Here is an 18,910-nt window from a genome sequence, read left to right as displayed (position 1 = left end):
GTGGCATATTGCACCAGGAACTGTTGGAACACCCTAAGAGCATGAAGTAATAAATAGGAATAGCAGAGAGTTCCAGACAATGACTGTACCCCTCCCCGCTGTGAAAGGGAATATTGTGCTTCGCCTCTTGTTCTATACATGGAGAGTGAGCACATGTGTTTTCATTGTGTTTTGTTTCTTTATATCTGTAAATATATACATCTATATTTACTGAATATATATATATTCATATATATAGATATATATACTGAAATATATATATATATATATATATTAGGTACACACACACACACACACACACACATATATATATATATATATATATATATATATATATATATATACTGAAAAAATATACTTAAAGGACAGAAGTTAGTGAAAACTAACTTCATTGAACCCTTCATTCAAGTTTTTATATGCACTGTAATCTCACCAGGTCTCAGTAACTCTTCCAAGAGTTTTTATTAGATTTTCCTTTTATTTGAGGAGTAAACAGAGGCCTTCTTTTTATATAAACTTCAAGTATATATGAGTGTGTGGGAATGTATGAGTTTGCATGGGAATATGTATGTGGAGGCCCATAGAGGACAGAGGGCTTGCACCTGCCTGCAGCTGGAGTCAGGTAATTGTATATGGTACCTTTGGTCTTCTGCACGAGCCGTGATCATTCTCAATGGCTGAGTCAACTCCTCTCTCACCCCAGAATCAGTTAATAAATTAAACAACCTGTCAGCCACTATGGGGCAATGAAGTGCCCAAACCAGAAAAGTCTGACAGTTAAAACTCTATGCAGGCTAATCAACTTTTTTTTGGAAAAGTTGTTTGTCTGCAAGGAAACGTCCTCCACACGGTGCAGCTACCATTTCCACCTCTGGATGCAGCTGTACCACAGCAGTAGGGCATGGCTGCCTTGGACTCAGAGACTGAGACTAGAATAGTGTTTGCTGGGAAGTGTAGGGTGTGAGTCACTTCCTCGGGGATCTGTTTATTCACTCAACAAATATTTATCAGGAGCCTGCACAGCACAGTGGTAAACCACCATTTATTTCTTGTCTGCAGAAGCTTGCCAAGCTTCGTGGACACAAATTTGAAATTTCCATTTCCACTTCCAACTAATGAAAAGAAGGCTGTAATTATTACTTATTTTAGGACTGGCATCCCAGCCCACTATTGATTACACTTGCTCATATTGTTGATATAAACTCCATATCATACCCTACTCTTCCTTTAAAAACTCAATTTTGCAAAGTAAACAAATTACCAGGTGAAATTAAAATATTATTTTAGTTTACTGTGACTGCCTTATTTCTCCCTGCCTTTCCTTTTCCTTTCTTTTCATCTATTTTTAAATCTCCACTTTTAGTGGATAGTATTTTGAGGCTTGCCTTGGCCATGTAGATATATTTTTAAAATGTGTTCTTTTAACAAAATGCTGAGGTACATGCAGCACACTAGAATACATTGGGTGCACCTTCATCACTTTCTCAGTAATTAAAGTGGGTGTATTCCAAGAAACTTCCTTCCTAAAGAACGGTTTAAAGGTCATGTTGACCACATGTGCATATGAAGTTTATAGCTTGGTAACAATTCTGCCTTCTAATCACTGTGCCCATGTGAGAAATAACTATATACACAATAGTGTAGAAAAATAACCTTTATTGATATTTAGTGTTTGTTTTGATGATTATCTGATGGAAGTATTCAAACCCTAGGCCTTTTTCCTTAATCATTTATTTCTTTTTTATATCGAATGATCAGGGACCTGAAGGAATTGTGGGAACCCCAGGACAAAGAGGTCGACCAGGGAAAAAGGTAAATTTTTTGTTGTTGTTTTTTTACGTCTTATCATGTGGGCTTTCTTCCTTCTCATGCCCAGAGATCTACAGAGCACTGTGATGGTTGTATTTGCATTAGACATAAGGCGTAAAGATCCATAAATGTGTCGTTAGAGCAGACTTGATTAATCCCATAAGAGTGCACGTTACTATCATTGATGGAGGACAGATTTTTTTCCCTTTATAGTTTGGAAAGTCGGTCTCCCTTTGTCTCTTATTTACTAAAAAGCCATGCACAAGGACAGATATAAAACAAAAATTTCATTTCATTTGGGACATTTGAGAACAATTTTATTTACTTATTATGTATACAGTGTTCTGCCTGTATGTATCCTGCAGGGCAGAAGAGGGCACCAGATCTCATAATAGATGGCTACAAGCCACCATGTGGTTGCTAGGAATTGAACTCTGGACCTCCGGAAGAGCAAACAGTGTTCTTAACCTCTGAGCCATCTCTCTAGCCCTGAGAGCAATTTTAGTAAAGTATCTGGGGAGAATATTGGGATTACTCCTCTTTCTAGGTTAATCAGAAATGGATTCTTAGTTGAAAAGTTTGGTTTTTCTTACTTTTCTCATGTAACAAAACCCAGAAATCAAGAGTATTTTTTACTTATTTATTTTGTTTTTTTCAAACAAACAAAATCTTTGACATATTTATATGATCCTAATATATTACTATCAAAACACTTCTTTGTATTTATCAATAATTTGTCTCAGAATTGGTGAAGTATGGTAACAGTTTTTCTAACAGACTTTGATAGTCAAATACACATTCACAGGGTTAACTTTAAGTTAAATGTGTGTTCCCCCAAAAGTACAGTCCTGTAACTTGAGCCATGTTCTCAGTTTTAGTCAATAGAAGGCCAAGAAAAGCTTTAACTACCATTTCTAACTGGAAATTCCCCATCGTGAAGTCTCTTTCATGATGCATGATAATGCAATTGTCATCAGTATTGGTTTGGAGATTCTAGTGTTGCCTGGAAGAATTTGATCCAAAGCAACACACACACACACACACACACACACACATACCACAGGAAGCACCAGAAACTCATAGTGAAATCAGCATCAGAGGCAGTGTAGGTCTTTACAACAATCCATACTTCCCTAGGAAATTGAAATAAACCCATGAGCAGTCAGGAAGTCCTCAAGTATTCTGACTGACTGACTACAGGTTTGCTATGGTTTTCCCAACTTGAGCATCAGTATTAAAGTGGGCAGGTCCTTGTTTTGAGAAAAGGAAGGTGCTTGTGAGCACCTGTGTTGTGGTGACAGAGAAGGGCCTGTACCTATAATGCCCTCAAGAAGCCATGCATGTTTCTAAAGCATGTAAAGTGATGCAAGAAATTATATGGGTTCTTGCTCTGAATGGTTGAACGACGTCAGTGAAGTCCAGAGCTGCCCACTCACTTCCCTGCATGCAGCAGACCTCTGAGAGGCTGAAGTAGGAATGAGCATCTCCTGAGGTCTGTTATCTCACTCTAACAATGCACACATGCAGACGGGAGACACATAGGTATCAAAACACGTTTGAAAGCTGGTTACATAGGATTCCACCTGAGCATGCTGTAGTTCCTGATTGGCTGGTTTCTTTAAAAGAAAATGCCTTTTAATCTCTTTTGAAAACTCTCTATGAGTTTTAAATGACATGTGGTGGTAGTTTCTTATTGTTAATGATAATCTGTGCTACTGGTAACTTGAAGCAAAGTTAATAATTTGCACAGATTTAGACCAGGTGTGACAGCATACACCGGTAATCCCAGCAGTCAGGGGGCAGAAGCAAGAGCATCCCCCGCAAGTCAAGGCCAACCTGGTCTACATAATAAGCTCCAGGCCATTCAGAGGTACACAGTGTGACCCTGCCTCACAAAACAAGACGGGCAGTAGCGGTAAGAGTGATCCATAGAATTCTGCTGGCCACATGTCCTCGGAGTCATTCAAGCAAACGTAAAGTTAAATGAGTTAACACATTTCATTTCAGTCACGCTAATGTCATCCTCAGGGTGATAAAGGACAAATAGGACCCGTGGGAGAAGCTGGAAGCAGAGGCTCTCCTGGACTCGTTGGTGACAGTGGCCCTAAGGGTGCCAGAGGGACTCGAGGTTCTGTGGTCAGTATTTGATTTCTTTTCAGCACTGACTCACTGGGGATGGAAAAGAACTGTCCATACTCTCAGAGAGTCATCTTGATTGACTTTACAGAGGACACAAACGTTCCACTGAACATAATCCATCTCTGTGGGATGGCGGGCATTGCAAGCATTCCACCGTCTTAAACAGCTTAGTGGGTTTTAGACATGAAGAAGGAAGGAGAAAATTGAAAATGGAAATAAAATATGCAATGAAGTTTTAAAAATCTGATTTTAACTCCAAAATAGGAAAGTTTATACACTGAGCGCCTCAAATCAGGATTTAATATCTGTCTGAAGCTGCTGTGTTGGCAAATCGCTCTGAAAATTAAGTGAACTTGAAATGTGTTTCCATCCACCTCTTGGACCTGTCCTGTTTGAATGCGAGATTATCTTTCTAAACAGTTGGGGCGAATCTCCCCAGCATCTATTTATAGCTCGTCTTCTGCATGAACTTTGCCTGACACAGAGGGCCGAAGCGTGATGCTTCTGAGCCTGCGGCAGCAAATTTGCATAGCTGGTTTATGGGGGACTGTTCAGAAAATCGTAGCATGAAAGGAAGATATTTGAAAGATAATCTTCCATTCATGAGCTTATTTATAACATATGGGTGCAATGATCTCTAATCTCACCTCCTTTAAACAGCCCCCACCAGGCCTGTCACCAAGGCCTTCGAGAGCCCGGGTCCTCATGCTTTCTCAAGAAAATTTGGCATTATTTACTGACACCTTAACACCCAGGCCTTCAGTCGTTTTATGTCAATATTTCTCTGGACTTGCCTATGTTTTAAAAACATTAGATATTGTAGTTAATATTTAATAAGCATCAGAATTAATGCAGCCCAAAATATTGCCCTTAATGTAAGCTTCTACTCTGGAACTTTTTCTGTAAAAGTATTCACCTTTAAAATTATTTAAATATATATATTTTTAATTAAGATGTAATTATGCCACTTCCTCTCCTCTCTTGTCTTTCCTTCCTGTGTTCCCTCCCTCCCTCTCAGATTTATGGGTTCCTTCTCCTTAATTAATATTGCTATATATGTCTATAGATGCACAAATCACACAGCCTTCTTGGTCCATTTTTTCTGAAGCTACAGCCGCACTGTTAACATTTCATATTAATTCATTTAGTATTTGACAATCTGATAAATGAGAATACATATGTAATTTTTGCTTTCATATTTAAATTTTCCTTGTTATAACTATTTAATATATATTCTTCTGAAAATTACATATATATATATATATATATCCACACATACATACTACATCTTTTGGTGGCTACTTTTCTTGATGATTTGCAACCATTACTCATAAGTATGAAGTATTGATATAAATTGTCAAACATGTTACAAGAATAAATTACAAACAACTCCTTTTCTGTCAATTATCTATTAATTTGTGTCTTTTGCTAAGCAGAACATTTTAATAGTCAAAGTTTTCAATATTCTCCTTTACATTTTCTAGATTTTATTTCATTAGAAATTCTATTCCCACCTAAAATATGCAAAATGTTCTTCCATATTCTCATCCTAACACATTTATAGCATTGTTTTTAATTCTTTAAGCCATGTAGAGATTTTTTTTTATTTTTATAGTTATAAAAGAGAGATGTTTGTCTTCCCCCGCTGAATGTTTTAATTCTGTAATTGAACACTCATTGTATTTTCTTCCAGTTTTTTGTAAGACTGTAACTAAACTTATATTCAGGGGTTCCTTCAGCCAGTCTGTTTCTGGTCCACAGCAGCCTGTTCTGTCTGTCATGGCATCTCATCCTCTGGGGTCTGTTAGAGCAGACACCACCATTCTCCCTTCTCAGGGAAGCCTAGCTCTTCTGCTTATCTTTTTTATTATTATTAGACATTTCCTTTATTTACATTTCAAATGTTATCCCCTTTCCTGGTTTCTGCTCTGAAAACTCCCTGTCCCATCCCCCCTCCCCCTGTTTCTGTGAGGGTGCTCCCCCACCCACCTATCCACTCCTGCCTTCCCACCCTGGCATTCCCCTACACTGGGGCATTGAGCCTTCACAGGACCAAGGGCCTCTCCTCCATTGATGTCCCACAAGGTCATCCTCTGCTCTGTATGTGGCTAGAGCCATTAGGTGCCCGCATGTGTACTCTCTGGTTGGTGGTTTAGTCCCTCGGAGCTCTGGGATGTCTGGTTGTTTCATATTGTTCTTCCTCCTATGGGGCTGCAAACTCCTTCTGTCCTTTCTCTAGCTCCTCCATTAGGGACCCTGTGTTCAGTCCAATGGTTGCCTGTGAGCATCCACCTCTGTATTTGTCAGGCTCTGGCAGAGCCTCTCAGGAGACAGCTATACCAGGTTCCTGTTACCCACACACACTGTCTGTCTCCTAGCGGCAGCTCCCAGGTATCCCTCCTTAGAACCAGCAGCAGCCTTGAGCCCTGCCTGCCTTTCTGGACACACTTACAAGGCTGCCTCATTTAACCTCTGAGGAAATGCTGCTGCCTTTCAGTTCTCCGAACAAGCAAGGAAACTGGAAAAGCTTCTGACTCCTTTCCCAAATTAGTCAAGCTGGCCCTACCCTGCTCTTTCAATCTCTGTATTTTAGAGTTTGAAACTGTTTGCACAGTTTCAAATAATTTTCTTCTTTGCATATGTTCAGACATAATTTTTTGGCTTAAGTCACAGAATTTTGGTCCAGAAATTATGTATAAAAAGCCCTGTGATACATCATGCCTGAATTCTTACTTAAGTTGGCTTTTCGTGGCTCTTTCTTAAACTGAAATATGTTCCGATCCAAATCTTTCAAAATTCTTAATTCATGGTTAAAAATTATAACGAGCTTTTTAAGAAATATAGCAAAATGTGCATTCTATTTGAGATATATTGGAGCAACTTGATCAGATGTAACTCTATATAAAGATTCTCACACCTGCTTAGTACAATACATGGCAAATCACATACCTAGTCTGTGCCTTTAGTTCCTTAACTTTGTCTTGAGATCCAAACAGGAGAAACCGCTGTGCAAACTCTTTGATAATATGAAAGAAAAATAAGGTGTTTTTATCATCATTACATTAGCTGTTTTTTCATCTGTCTGGCTGACATCTTTGACACAGTATGATGTTCGATGATCAGACTTTAATTTGTATGGCTTGGTCATCTGTAAAATACTGATAACAATAATCTTATTGTGGTCATGACACATGCATTTCCAGTATTTCTATTCCATTAACTTTGGCCTGAATTAAAGCCATACACCAGAAAGCATCTGGAATCCCCTATGAGGACAGAGCGTTCTGAATCCTGAAGTCACAATATCAAACACTATCAGGTTCCACTTTCCGATATTCAGTGACCACAAACTTTGACAGACAAAACCTGCATTTCTGAGAGCCATTTAGGTGCCAGCAGCATTTCAATAAATGAATGTGGGGTTTTTTGGTAGTGAGTATGGATATTCCAGAAATTAACTAGAAGCATGGTTTGTAGGACTTCTGTGGTCCTAGAGAAACACTCAAAAATTGGGGGTGTAATTTTTCTGTTTTCCTGATTTGCTAGGTAGAATTTCAAACCGTGAAAATCTAAAGGTAAAGGTTTCAATAACAGGCATAGATGTTTAATGATTCACCCAATTGTCTATTTTCCTCTCTCATATTTATTTTGATTTTTAGGGTCCATTAGGATTGATGGGACCTGAAGGCGAACCAGGAATCCCAGGATACAGAGTAAACATTTCTGATTTTAAGCAAATATGTTTTTTCATTGACAAGAAGGCATTTTAGTTCATATTATATCCCAAATATGCAAACTAAGATTTGCTTTTCCTTTATTAAAATTTTATTATAAAGAACATGCGAATGAAAAAATTATGCAATGAAATTAGACCCAAAGTCTCAATAAATGTCTGTGTAACTAGAATGGCCACTGTGGAGCTTCATACATATTCACCACCAAAAGAAGTTCTGACAAACTTACAAAAATAGAGTAAAATAAACACTGTTATTTTAAAATGTTTCTTTTCCTCGACAAAGCATTGTGATATTTTAGTTCTCAACCTTCCGTAAAGTGTGCCTTGCATTTCTTCTCAGAAAACTGTAATGAGTAAGAGCATGGAGTTGGTTGGTAGCAACAGATTGCAAATGTTGGTGTCTGCTCGGTCTGGGGACTATCTCTTTATTTGTTGCTAATCTTATAGGGCCATCAAGGTCAGCCAGGACCCTCTGGATCGCCAGGACCTAAAGGAGAAAAGGTGTGTGAGTGAGTGTGTGTGTGTGTGTGTGTGTGTGTGTGTGTGTGTGTGTGTGTCTGAGTGTGTGTCTGAGTGTGTGCATGCAAGTGTGTGTGTGTGTGAGTGTGTGTGTGAGTGTGTGTTTGAGTGTGTGCATGCAAGTGTGTGAGTGTGTGTGTGTGTCTGAGTGTGTGTCTGAGTGTGTGCATGCAAGTGTGTGTGTGTGTGAGTGTGTGTGTGTGAGTGTGTGTTTGAGTGTGTGCATGCAAGTGTGTGAGTGTGTGTGTATGAGTGCATGTGAGTGTATGCGTGCAAGTGTATATTTGTGTGTGTTGTGTGAGTGTGTGTGTGTGTGTGTGTGTGTGTGGTGTTGGCCTTTTACTTCCCAAGTTATATATTAAATCTATGATTTCTTTCTAAATAAAAGCATGAAAATATTGGAAGAGATAAAAGAGCCACTTTTCAAGTTGGAAAATTGGCAAATTCTAGAAGAATATAATTATCAAGGAACTAAAACTCAAATAATATTAAAATATATTAAATATCTTCTATGGATTAATTGAAGATTAAGGTGAAACAACCTTACCCATATGCAACCTATATGTAAAGGTGCTTTGTGCTACACAGTTTCAAAAAAGCACAATTATTTATTGAAAGAGGATGTGAGGTGCTGGATAAAATTGTAACAAACTGACAAATATTAACTTAGATTTAAATTTTCTAATGAGTTAGTAATAATTACAGCATGACTCGGGTTATAATTTAATTGAAAGTATACATGTTGAGTAAATTTATGATTAAGTTTGTATAATTAAAACAGATTAATGTATCCAATAAAAGATTTATACATAATAGAACTGTATATAAAATATGATACACTTAATTCTTAGCTACAAAGTTTTTACTTAAATACATCCAAAAACACATTAGAAAGCAACAAAGTATTTTATATGTACTTTCTTAACTGAATTGTGTTCATGAGTTTCTATATTTCTTTTAGGGCTATCCAGGAGAAGACAGCACAGTCCTGGGACCTCCTGGGCCTCGAGGTGAACCAGTATGTCTTTTCTAAAATTATTTTGGTTCCTAAGATGAAATGCAGTCAGAAGCTTTTGTTGCCAGTCATGTCTTTTCAGAGTTCTATTTGTTTAGTCTTATAACTAGGCTTTATAGTAAATCAACATTTGTCTCACTACCATCTATATCATTTAAAAACTTCAGATATGAAAAAATACAGGAGTCAAGCCCCTTAGCCAAGATGTATGTTTAGGAAAATTAATTATGACTCTAACTGTCAACATTAAATGCATGACAGATATCTAGACACTGTCCCAAACTAAAATAGTAATAATTTAGACTTTTAGGGCAAATATTTTTTTAATTATAAAGATCAGACTTGTTCCTGAAGTATTTTTATACAAACCTAATCTATACATGTTTATCAGAATTTACTGACAGTTGCCAAATGGTTTTCCAGCTTCTGTCACCAGTCATTATACCCAGTTGCTTTTCAAGACTGTGGCCTGTTAACCTTCAAATCCGGCACTTTAAAGACAAACTGTCACCACTGTTTGTAAGACATAACCGCTAGCGTAGCTTTAATATCTGAATAACCAATTGTCCCATGTTTAAGGCTAAAACAAACTGTGAAAGACACATGTACATTTAAGTGGGTGAATAACGCTTAGTTCACAGAAGGAAGCATATTGGTGGTACTTCCCATTTTTTTCAAAGAGTATCATTCAAAATGAAGATGCCAGAGGTGTGACATCAGAATATGTCGTCCCAGTGTTTTCATTTGCCTCTGTGGCCACTGTTGCCATTGATATTTTACTGTACAAAAGCATATAGAAAATTCTAGAATGGTTCAAGTTAAATCAAGACATTTTATACAAAGGCAATCTCTATAAAATATCTAATGCCTTCATGAAATATATTTTAGTCTGTCCTCTTTGCAGTCAAATAACCATTTCACCGGAGTCATATATCAGGTATCCTACATATCAGATTCTTATATTACAATTCATAAAGCAGCAAAATTATAGTTGTAAAGTAATAACAAAAATAATTTTATGGTTGGGAGTCATCACAACATGAGGAACTGTTTTAAAGCGTAGCAGCATTAGGGAAGTTGAGAATCAGTGACTTTGAGGGAAATAATATAAAAATTATCCAACAAACAGAAAAAAATACCAAGTAGAGAATAATATTATTTGATTTCCCAGGCTCTGGAATACCAATCAAATTCTGTCCACTGAAATGTAATAAATATTTGGGGACTAAAAATATAATTACAGTGGGATTTTCCAGTAGGCATGAGATAGGGGTGAGATTTAAGCCAGAAGTTTCTGTCTTTGCATTATGCCTACTAACCATTCATTTAGGAGTAAGGTAAGTCTTATCTACCAATAGTCTATAATAAATTCTTCTGTGTGAAAACTAATACTCTATGTAAGTTTTAAAGATTATAATTTGAAGAGTTTATCATATCAAATAATTTAGATGAGAAATATTTTAAAAGTAAATCTTACTTTGTTAGGTTAGTTGGCGAAGCCTTAAAATGAATAGAATTAATTCTTACATAAATTTCAATTCATTTGACACTAAGAAAACTACAAGATTTATAATATGGTAGTATACTCATAAAATTCAAGGTTTTCCTAGGCATTATTTCTTCAATATCATAGCAGAATCATTATGAGATTATATTCATATAATTCTGTTTTAACAGTAAGCCTCATACTGATTATATCTGTGCTATAATTTGTTATGTTAGTTCTGCTATCTGAATATAAAAATTTTGAAATCTTACGGCAACTGTATAAATCATTGTTATAGATCAAGTTTTTGATTGTGTAGCACTTTTGACATCCCTTGAATGTCGACCATTTTTCAGTTACATGTAGCAGGCTTAAAGAAGCTGCTGGATGATGAGCTTTATATTTTTGGCCAAAGAATACACCACCCTAATTGCAGCATCTGTGCTAAGGAATTACAGCCATGAAACCGGCTGTCTTTGTGTGTGATCTCTTTAGGGGCCAGTGGGGGAGCCAGGAGAGAGAGGAGAGCATGGTGAAGAAGGCTATAAGGTAACGTTCACAAGCTACAAAGTAAACGTAATCGCCTGAAATGTTTGGCCCATAGAGAACTTGCTCAAACTTACTTTGGACTCACCTTCCTGTTGATGATGCCTTCTGCTCTTGCCTTCCATCTCTTGACACTTGTTTACAATGTCAGCTTCTCTGTAGCTTCTTCGGTCTTACGTCTTTGCTCACAAGATCCTCTGCCTCCGCCCAGCCTCACATCATCGTCATTTACAGAGACCCCATCTGACACTTTACAGTTTGTCTCCAGCTTTTGTATCGCCCTGAAGCACTATAATATTGCCTGTATGTCACTCAACACCTTCTACTGTCTCAGGTTTCTCTGTCTTTGCTAGTTGTGTTTTTAATTATGTAGTACCTTATATCTATCTTGTATAATGTTTAATTATGTAGTGCCTTATATCTATCTTGTATAATTTTTGGTTCTAAGACCTATGTATAATATACTTGTAATAATGACCCCGGCAGATTACTTCACCCAGTACATCTCTGCCTCACTTCTGAAAGACAGACTTAGATTAGCCAGGCTGATTGGACAAGCAGCTAGATAGATGATTGCTGTTATTAAGCCAATCTTCTCAAGATGCCTTTTGTCTTGGTTATTTCAGTAGCTCTCTACCTAGACTCACAGTCATAGCCCTTTCAAATCCACTTACTACTTCTGTCACAAAAATCTATGATTCCTTCCTGTCACATTCCTTCCTCTACCAGGAAGTCCCTACTCTTTCATCTGGAAAGTGGCTCCTCTGAAACTGAACTTGTCCCCACTTTGCTCATCCGACCCCATGGCCATTCAGCTCACTCTATAAGGCAGAATCCACCACTTCCTTTGTGCTCTCTCTCCAGACTTTACAAAACCCTCTACTGTCTCACATTTAACTTCTGCTGTTTCACAAAATGAAATTGTCAGTGTTTACCAAGGCATAGCAGAGTATGAAGTAGAACTCCCAGGAGGTGGTTCATCATTGGTGAGAACTGTGTCACAACGTCACAGAGTCCAGAGAGGCAGCTGGTGATTATGTGGTCACTGTGGCAAGGTCTCCCTGCTACACCAAGCCAGGGAGGCAGCAGGGTGTAGCTGACCATCTTCATCCTGAGCTTCACAGCCGGCTCAGATGCCCTGAAAATCCTTAATGTGATGACATCTATAAAGACTCTTTTCCCAGGCTGGAGAGAGGGCTCAGCGGTTAAGAGCACCGACTGCTCTTCCAGAGGTCCTGAGTTCTTTGTCCGAATAATAGCACATTTATAGGCTTTGAAGATCAGGCACCATCCTAATCACCATTCAGTCCTCTGTATTAATTCACATTAAAAAAATATGATATTTGTCCAGCATAATACACCTGACTCATCAAAATATCCCTCAACTATTATTTTCTTTTCTATTTTAAAGACTACATTTAAATTAAGTTCTGGAATACTCTGCTTCCATTTCAAGTGATAACACTCTAGGTTATATGACAGCCTACTTGAATTAATATAATACTTTCTATTCCCAGGGACATATGGGTGTACCAGGACTCAGAGGTGCTACTGGACAACAAGGCCCCCCAGTATGTTGTGAAAGTATTCTGTAATTCTGACATTTAAAGAAGATCGCATTAACATAGTTCATTTCTTGTCTGCTTTACATGATATTTCTCTCTTGGCTCCTATTAAAGGGTGAACCAGGTGACCAGGGTGGACAAGGACTGAAAGGAGAGAGAGGATCTGAAGTAAGTGGCACCTGTTAGACAACGTGAAATGCATTGTTGGCTTAAAAAGCAGGCTCACAAGAAGCTGCGGTTTGTAATTCAAATAGCCATTTGCTCTCCTGAATGGGGATCATGGTAAGCCTCTTAAGGAGGGATTGCCAAACTCTGCGCTAAACCATGATTGAGTTCCTATCTTTGGACTAGAATCTATATTGCACTTTATCTACCCTGGCCTTGTAAAATATTGCTTGAAGATATTCTCGAAGGTGGTCTGTTATTGAGGTTGCAAACAGAAATATCGACATCGTAGAGTAAAACACTGCCTGTTAAATATAGCCAATTATAGACTTTATTAACAAGGAAAACTGTTGAGCACTTGTTAAAGATGGGCAATATGACTGTACAGTGACAGGAGGTATGTTGAGCCCCACAATGAGGTTTTCAGGTTGGACAGAAATTCGGTTTGATTCTGAATATAGGACCAGCAGATGAAAAATATATAGGGAAGGAACAGGGTAAGGATCAGTGGGTGGAAAATCACCAAAGGCATCATTCTAAGTCAGGGACAGTCCAGGTAAGCAGACCAGCAGGAGTCCTGATGTGGACAGGCCATGGTGATTGGGCATCACATGGGGAGGGCATCCCCCATCTGGAGGGATCAGATATGGAGGACAGACAAGGCATGGATTCTTACCAAGCCAACTCTGTTGTGCTTTGGTTCTATAAAGAAGAGAATAGATGGGGCTGGAGAGATGACTTAGCAGTGAAGAGCACCAACTGTGTTTGAGCAAAGAATCCTTCTCATAGGATAAAGGTAGAAACAACCATTTGAATATGTACAATAGACTCAAAAGTTGGTATAAGAGGTTTCTTTCATAAAACAAATCATTATTCATTATCAAACAAACAGAAGCTCTGTTGGTTTGCTAAATTTAAACTTTCAGACAGATCTGGCCTCAAACATATGTATCAGGTGACTTTTCATTGGTACCTCCAGTCTATGGCTGTCCTGATTCTCAATACATTCTGACTTCAGAGTTAAAGGATCTTCTTTCTAGTGGTAGGGATTGAACCCAGGTCCTTAGACACACCAAGAAAGGTCTTGGAGGTTGGGGGCACAGAGGACAACCTCTTGGAAATAGATAGATAGATAAATAGCCTCTACCATTAACCTATACCTCTGGCCCTTAAAATTCAATATTTCAGAACATATAATGTAGCTTAATTTTAAATTTTATATGGTTTGGTAGAAAAATAATGGTGAGTTTGTTTCTCCTAGTTATAGAGGAGTCCTTACTCTGATTTATGTTTCCAGTGGCAGGGTTAAATAATAAAATGAGGTTGGATCTGATGTAGTGCATAGATGCTTAATAGTTGTTCAGTCACGTAAAAGCCATTTTAAATATTTAGGTTATACATATAGTAACATCACCGGATTCCTTAGCAAAAAAGGAATTAGGAGTTGGGGATATATCTCAGTCTGTAAAGTGCTGGCCTTGCAAGCATGAAGACCAGAGTCAGACTCTCCAGAAACCATATTTTAAAACTCAGGCATGTGTAAAATATGATGAGAATCAGTGACAGGTGGATTCCTTAACAAGTAGTAGGTCAGTGGGTGAGGGGTGGACAGGGGGTAAACAGATGGCTTAGTAATCATTCTTATAAAGACCAGCTCCACGGGATAAAATGTCCTCTTCTGGTCACCATGGGCACCTGCATTTATGTGCATGTACCTCCACACAGATAATTCAAAAATAAAATACACATTGCATATTTTAAAAGAATTTTTAATATATATATATATATTAAAATATACACATATATATTAGTACACTGTAGCCATTCTCAAACACAGCAGAAGAGGGCATCAGATCCCATTACAAATGGTTGTGAGCCATCATGTGGTTGCTGGGAATTGAACTCAGGACCTCTGGAAGAGCAGTCAGTGCCCTTAACTACTGAGCCATCTCAGCAGCCCCTACACATGCATAATTTTAAAGTAAAATAAATCTGTTTTTTTTTTTAAGTGAACAGGGCCTGAGGAACAATACCCAAAGTTAGCCTCTAGCTGCCACACATATGTGCTCATACAAACACACATGAACCTGCACACACAAATGCACTCGCATATACACAAACCCACACACACTAAGTAAATGGGGATTAATGAAGAGTTAAGTATTAATGACTGTCCTGGGTGAAGGAAAAGTAATGCACAGAAATATTATGACTTTCATTATCACTAGCATTTTTAATGTCTACAGCAGAAAAAGTTGTGGAAAAAACTATAAGCCTATAAAACCATGCTATGTGCTACCCAAGAATGTGAATGCCTGCCAAGGCTTTATCCCAAAATGCTTAAAATTTTCTAATTAAACCTTTTCTGTTTATCAGGTTTCCTTTTTCTCTTTTGACATGTCTCTTGAAGAAGAAGCTTTCTGGTTCTTGTTAATTTCTATTAAGATTATAGCAGTGAAAAATCAAATTCTCATATTAGACAACAGCCTTCCCAGTGAACTGGTGAGCTGCTCCTATGTGTTGGAGCAGAAAGGTGCTGAGACACGCCTTGACTTCTCTGTGATCTAAGGAAACAGTTGTTCTTGCTCTGGGGCATGTTGGTGCACGCAGCCCACAAGCACAATTTAGGACCTCTAAGAGTTTATACGAGCATTAATTGCTACAAGAATAACTGCCAGTTATGTATAATTCATTAAGGACTCCTTTGGTGGCCAGATGAGTCCTGTCCAGTTGCTGTCATATTGTTTTTGCAAAGCTTTTGAGTTTGTTTTTAGATTTGGAAATGGCCCCTCAAAATCATCTGGACAGCAATCTTGTTTGTGAAGTGAAGAAATGTAAATCCCAGAGAGATTATGCGTTACCTAAGATCATGGAACTAATTGGCAACAGAACCAGAAAGAGGATCTTAATTGCTTGGGTCTCATTATGCTTTGAAATCTTGTATCTCATTATTATACCAAAGCTATCACTTTGAAATCTTGTATCAATTATAAACTTTTTATAAATTAAAATACAGTTAATTATGACTAATGAGTGAGTTTTATCACTGGGCTGTGAAAGTAGACACCTCTAGAAAGGGGTGGAGACAAAAGCCACTGTGTCCTGATGATTCCTGCAATGAGGATATAAGTGAAAGATTCCAGGGGCCTCAGAGACTCAGACTCAAGCCTCAGGCTTCTTTTCTTCTCAACACCAAACTTAAGGAGTTTAGTGACTTACAAAGAAAAGAGGGAAAATAATTCATGGATAAAGCCTTGAGTCTGTTTGCTTTCTAAAGTTGATCATTCAAAGGAAGTTGGAGCAAACTGAGAGTTTGGGTAACTATCCTTGAGATTTCTTTAAAACAGCACGGTTAAAAGCAAACAAAAAAAAAACCAAGGTTTAAATTAACAGGAGACCTTAAAATGTCCATTACCATGAGAATTAGATCCCCTTCTCTAGCCAGAGAACCTGTGGAGTGCCCAGGAATGGAGGATTCCTGAAATAGTACCGTGGGGGCCTCTAGGTGAGTTTTTCAATGATTCTGAGCAAAGGGGAAAACACAAATTCCCATGTACTGTGAAAATTTTTTCCTGCAGAATCATTTGCCTTTCCTATGTAAGGACAGATATTCCATCCATGGATTTATGAAGGATTTATGTTCAAATAAAATAGAGTAAGTTAAGTCTGGCATTACAGATTACATCTACTTTTATTATATTTGAATTTGGAGTGTGACTCTTCCCTTCTTATGGGTTTAGTCCAGTTAATCATCCTGGAACAGCTTGCACCACAGTGTATTTTCTTCACCTTAGGCCATATGTAATTTCCTACTGGACAGACAAGACTTTGTAAGAGGTCGGGTATTTAGCAATGCTTAACTCTTAGTTGAGTTATGAAGCTATATGGTGGTACTAGGTGAGACATTTTAATGTAAAAATTCTCAAAATAAAACATAATACAGTACAAAAAAGCACATGGTCCAGGCTCATATAAAACTAATTGACATGGGATGCACAGCTTATAAAAAACACAATTTGTTTTTGGAGCCTGAGCCCAAGGTTAAGATGCCAGCGTGGTCGGGTTCTAATGAGAAAGCACCTTTATATTATAGGATGCTGAAGCCTCGCTGTATCCTCACTGGGAGAGCAAGGACTGAAGAGCGCTAATCCTCTCCAAGGCCTTCTCTCTCAAAGCCTCAGAACCTCTCAGAGGCCAACCATTGTGCCTTATCATGATGTCAGAATTTCAGCATGAATTTGGAGAGAACACAACACTTACTCTATAACAAGAACAATGTTCTGTGCACTAATCTGCACATATTGAAACCTCCATTGGGAGACTCTGGCCTTCCTAGCTCCCCTGCCTTCTTTCAGTTACAGTGACAATAACTGTACTGAGAAATGATCCAAGACAGAGCACAGAATCTTGGTATTGGTTAAACACTTACTCCGCAATAGGCGGTTGTTGCCATGACTACCTTTCTACTATCAGTCAAATGGCCTTTTAAAATATCTCTCATGTTCGTAAAGTGCCCTTAGTGTTGGGCTACTGTGAACTCATTGCTATCATGTGCTGTTAAGTTTCTTAATGCTCATCGAAGTCTAAAGAAAGCCCTAGCTGTGATAAGTCTTTGATGGGCCCTCAGGGCACAGCATTTAACTTCTGACGTAATCCCCAAGATGAGGATCGTCCTCAAATGTAGTTGATGTAACCTTCCTACTTGTATTTTGTTATTTGAAAGTTTGGAGCACATACATGAAGATATGCTGGAAGTTGACCCGTGTCTGTATTCTTTATAACAGAACCTAGCATCTGTCCCGAGTGTCCATCCCATGCGGACGTAGAGAGCTGAGTGATGGGCACCTGACTTGTTGACGCCCTCTAACTCCTCTAAAACTCTCAAAGCTGCTGCGTTTGACACATTAGGCAGTGTTTCCCATCGGCTGTTTTTCCTCTCCAGACTGAAGTAGCATTCTGTGTTTTCATGGTCAGGAAAGATAGGGTGAGGGTGACTTTAGTCTTCAGGATGCTGCACACACATCCACCAAAATACTCGCCCTCCCTAGTGACCCCCCAACTGCCGTAATCCCACTATGCTGGCCCCCACTGTGGCCTGACTGGAAGTTTTTCAAGCCATGTTTGCATGAGTACCTTCCTGGGTGCTGGGATTCTGCAGTGCATACCAGCAAGCTCGGCTAAACAGTCAGACTTCCTGTCTCTTACAGGAGACGTCCTTCTCTTCTGTGATGCACATGCTCTATATTTCAGATGTTTAAGCCCATCTCCCAAGATGTAACATCTGACATTGATTATTTGTGTGTCACACCATATCTTTAGCGTGATTGTCTTAAGAACTTACCATCCCAGGGTAAACAGTCCTGTCCGAGGTAACTTTAGATGCTCTCTGAGAAGTATGTCGGTAATGACAATATGATTCTTTCCCTTATTTGTATACCAGGTTACTGTGTTCCATGTTTGTCATCTGAAAATAATTTGGGCATATCATCAGAACAATGGAATGATTTGCAAGGACAGAGTCTCTAACTATCCTGGCAGACCAGCTGCTGTTGAATCAATTATGACTTAAAACATCTCACACATGGAAAAACAAACAGTTCCTTGGGACATAAATACCCTTTTTTTTTTTTTTTTAATTTGGAAGTGTGTTCTTTGTGCTTCCATGGACACACATTGTGGGCTCTTGGTTCACATCCAGCACCACACAGTGTCTTGTGACCAAGCACTTGGCCTTTGGATTTCTAGCATGTAACAGATGCCACGATACATGATACTCAATAAAAATCTATTGAGTTTAGAATTTAGCCCCTTTCAAAAGGAGGCATAGACCCTGACTGAAAGTGAGGCCATTTTCAAACCAGTGCCGGTTTAGAATTATGACTTGAATTTTTAAGTCGTAGAGTTTGGAGCAAAGGGGAATTTCATATGTC

The 18,910-nt window shown here is 38.4% G+C and overlaps 1 protein-coding gene across 1 annotated transcript in view; it reads left to right on the top strand.

The window, feature by feature from the left end:
* The window catches only part of Col24a1 (collagen type XXIV alpha 1 chain), a 265,455-nt gene that overhangs the window by 182,580 nt on the left and 63,965 nt on the right, over positions 1–18,910 (top strand). The window contains exons 38-45 of the mRNA XM_052178477.1: positions 1,759–1,812; positions 3,838–3,945; positions 7,608–7,661; positions 8,132–8,185; positions 9,165–9,221; positions 11,200–11,253; positions 12,768–12,821; positions 12,930–12,983. Of these exons, the coding sequence (XP_052034437.1) occupies positions 1,759–1,812; positions 3,838–3,945; positions 7,608–7,661; positions 8,132–8,185; positions 9,165–9,221; positions 11,200–11,253; positions 12,768–12,821; positions 12,930–12,983 (489 nt within the window). The remainder of the gene's footprint in view (positions 1–1,758; positions 1,813–3,837; positions 3,946–7,607; positions 7,662–8,131; positions 8,186–9,164; positions 9,222–11,199; positions 11,254–12,767; positions 12,822–12,929; positions 12,984–18,910) is intronic.

The sequence above is a fragment of the Apodemus sylvaticus genome, chromosome 4 (genome assembly GCF_947179515.1).
Source record: "Apodemus sylvaticus chromosome 4, mApoSyl1.1, whole genome shotgun sequence".
NCBI classification, from domain to species: Eukaryota; Metazoa; Chordata; class Mammalia; order Rodentia; family Muridae; genus Apodemus; species Apodemus sylvaticus.
The sequence above is the reverse complement of the archived record's forward strand: the minus strand, read 5'-3'. Positions and strand labels throughout refer to the sequence as shown.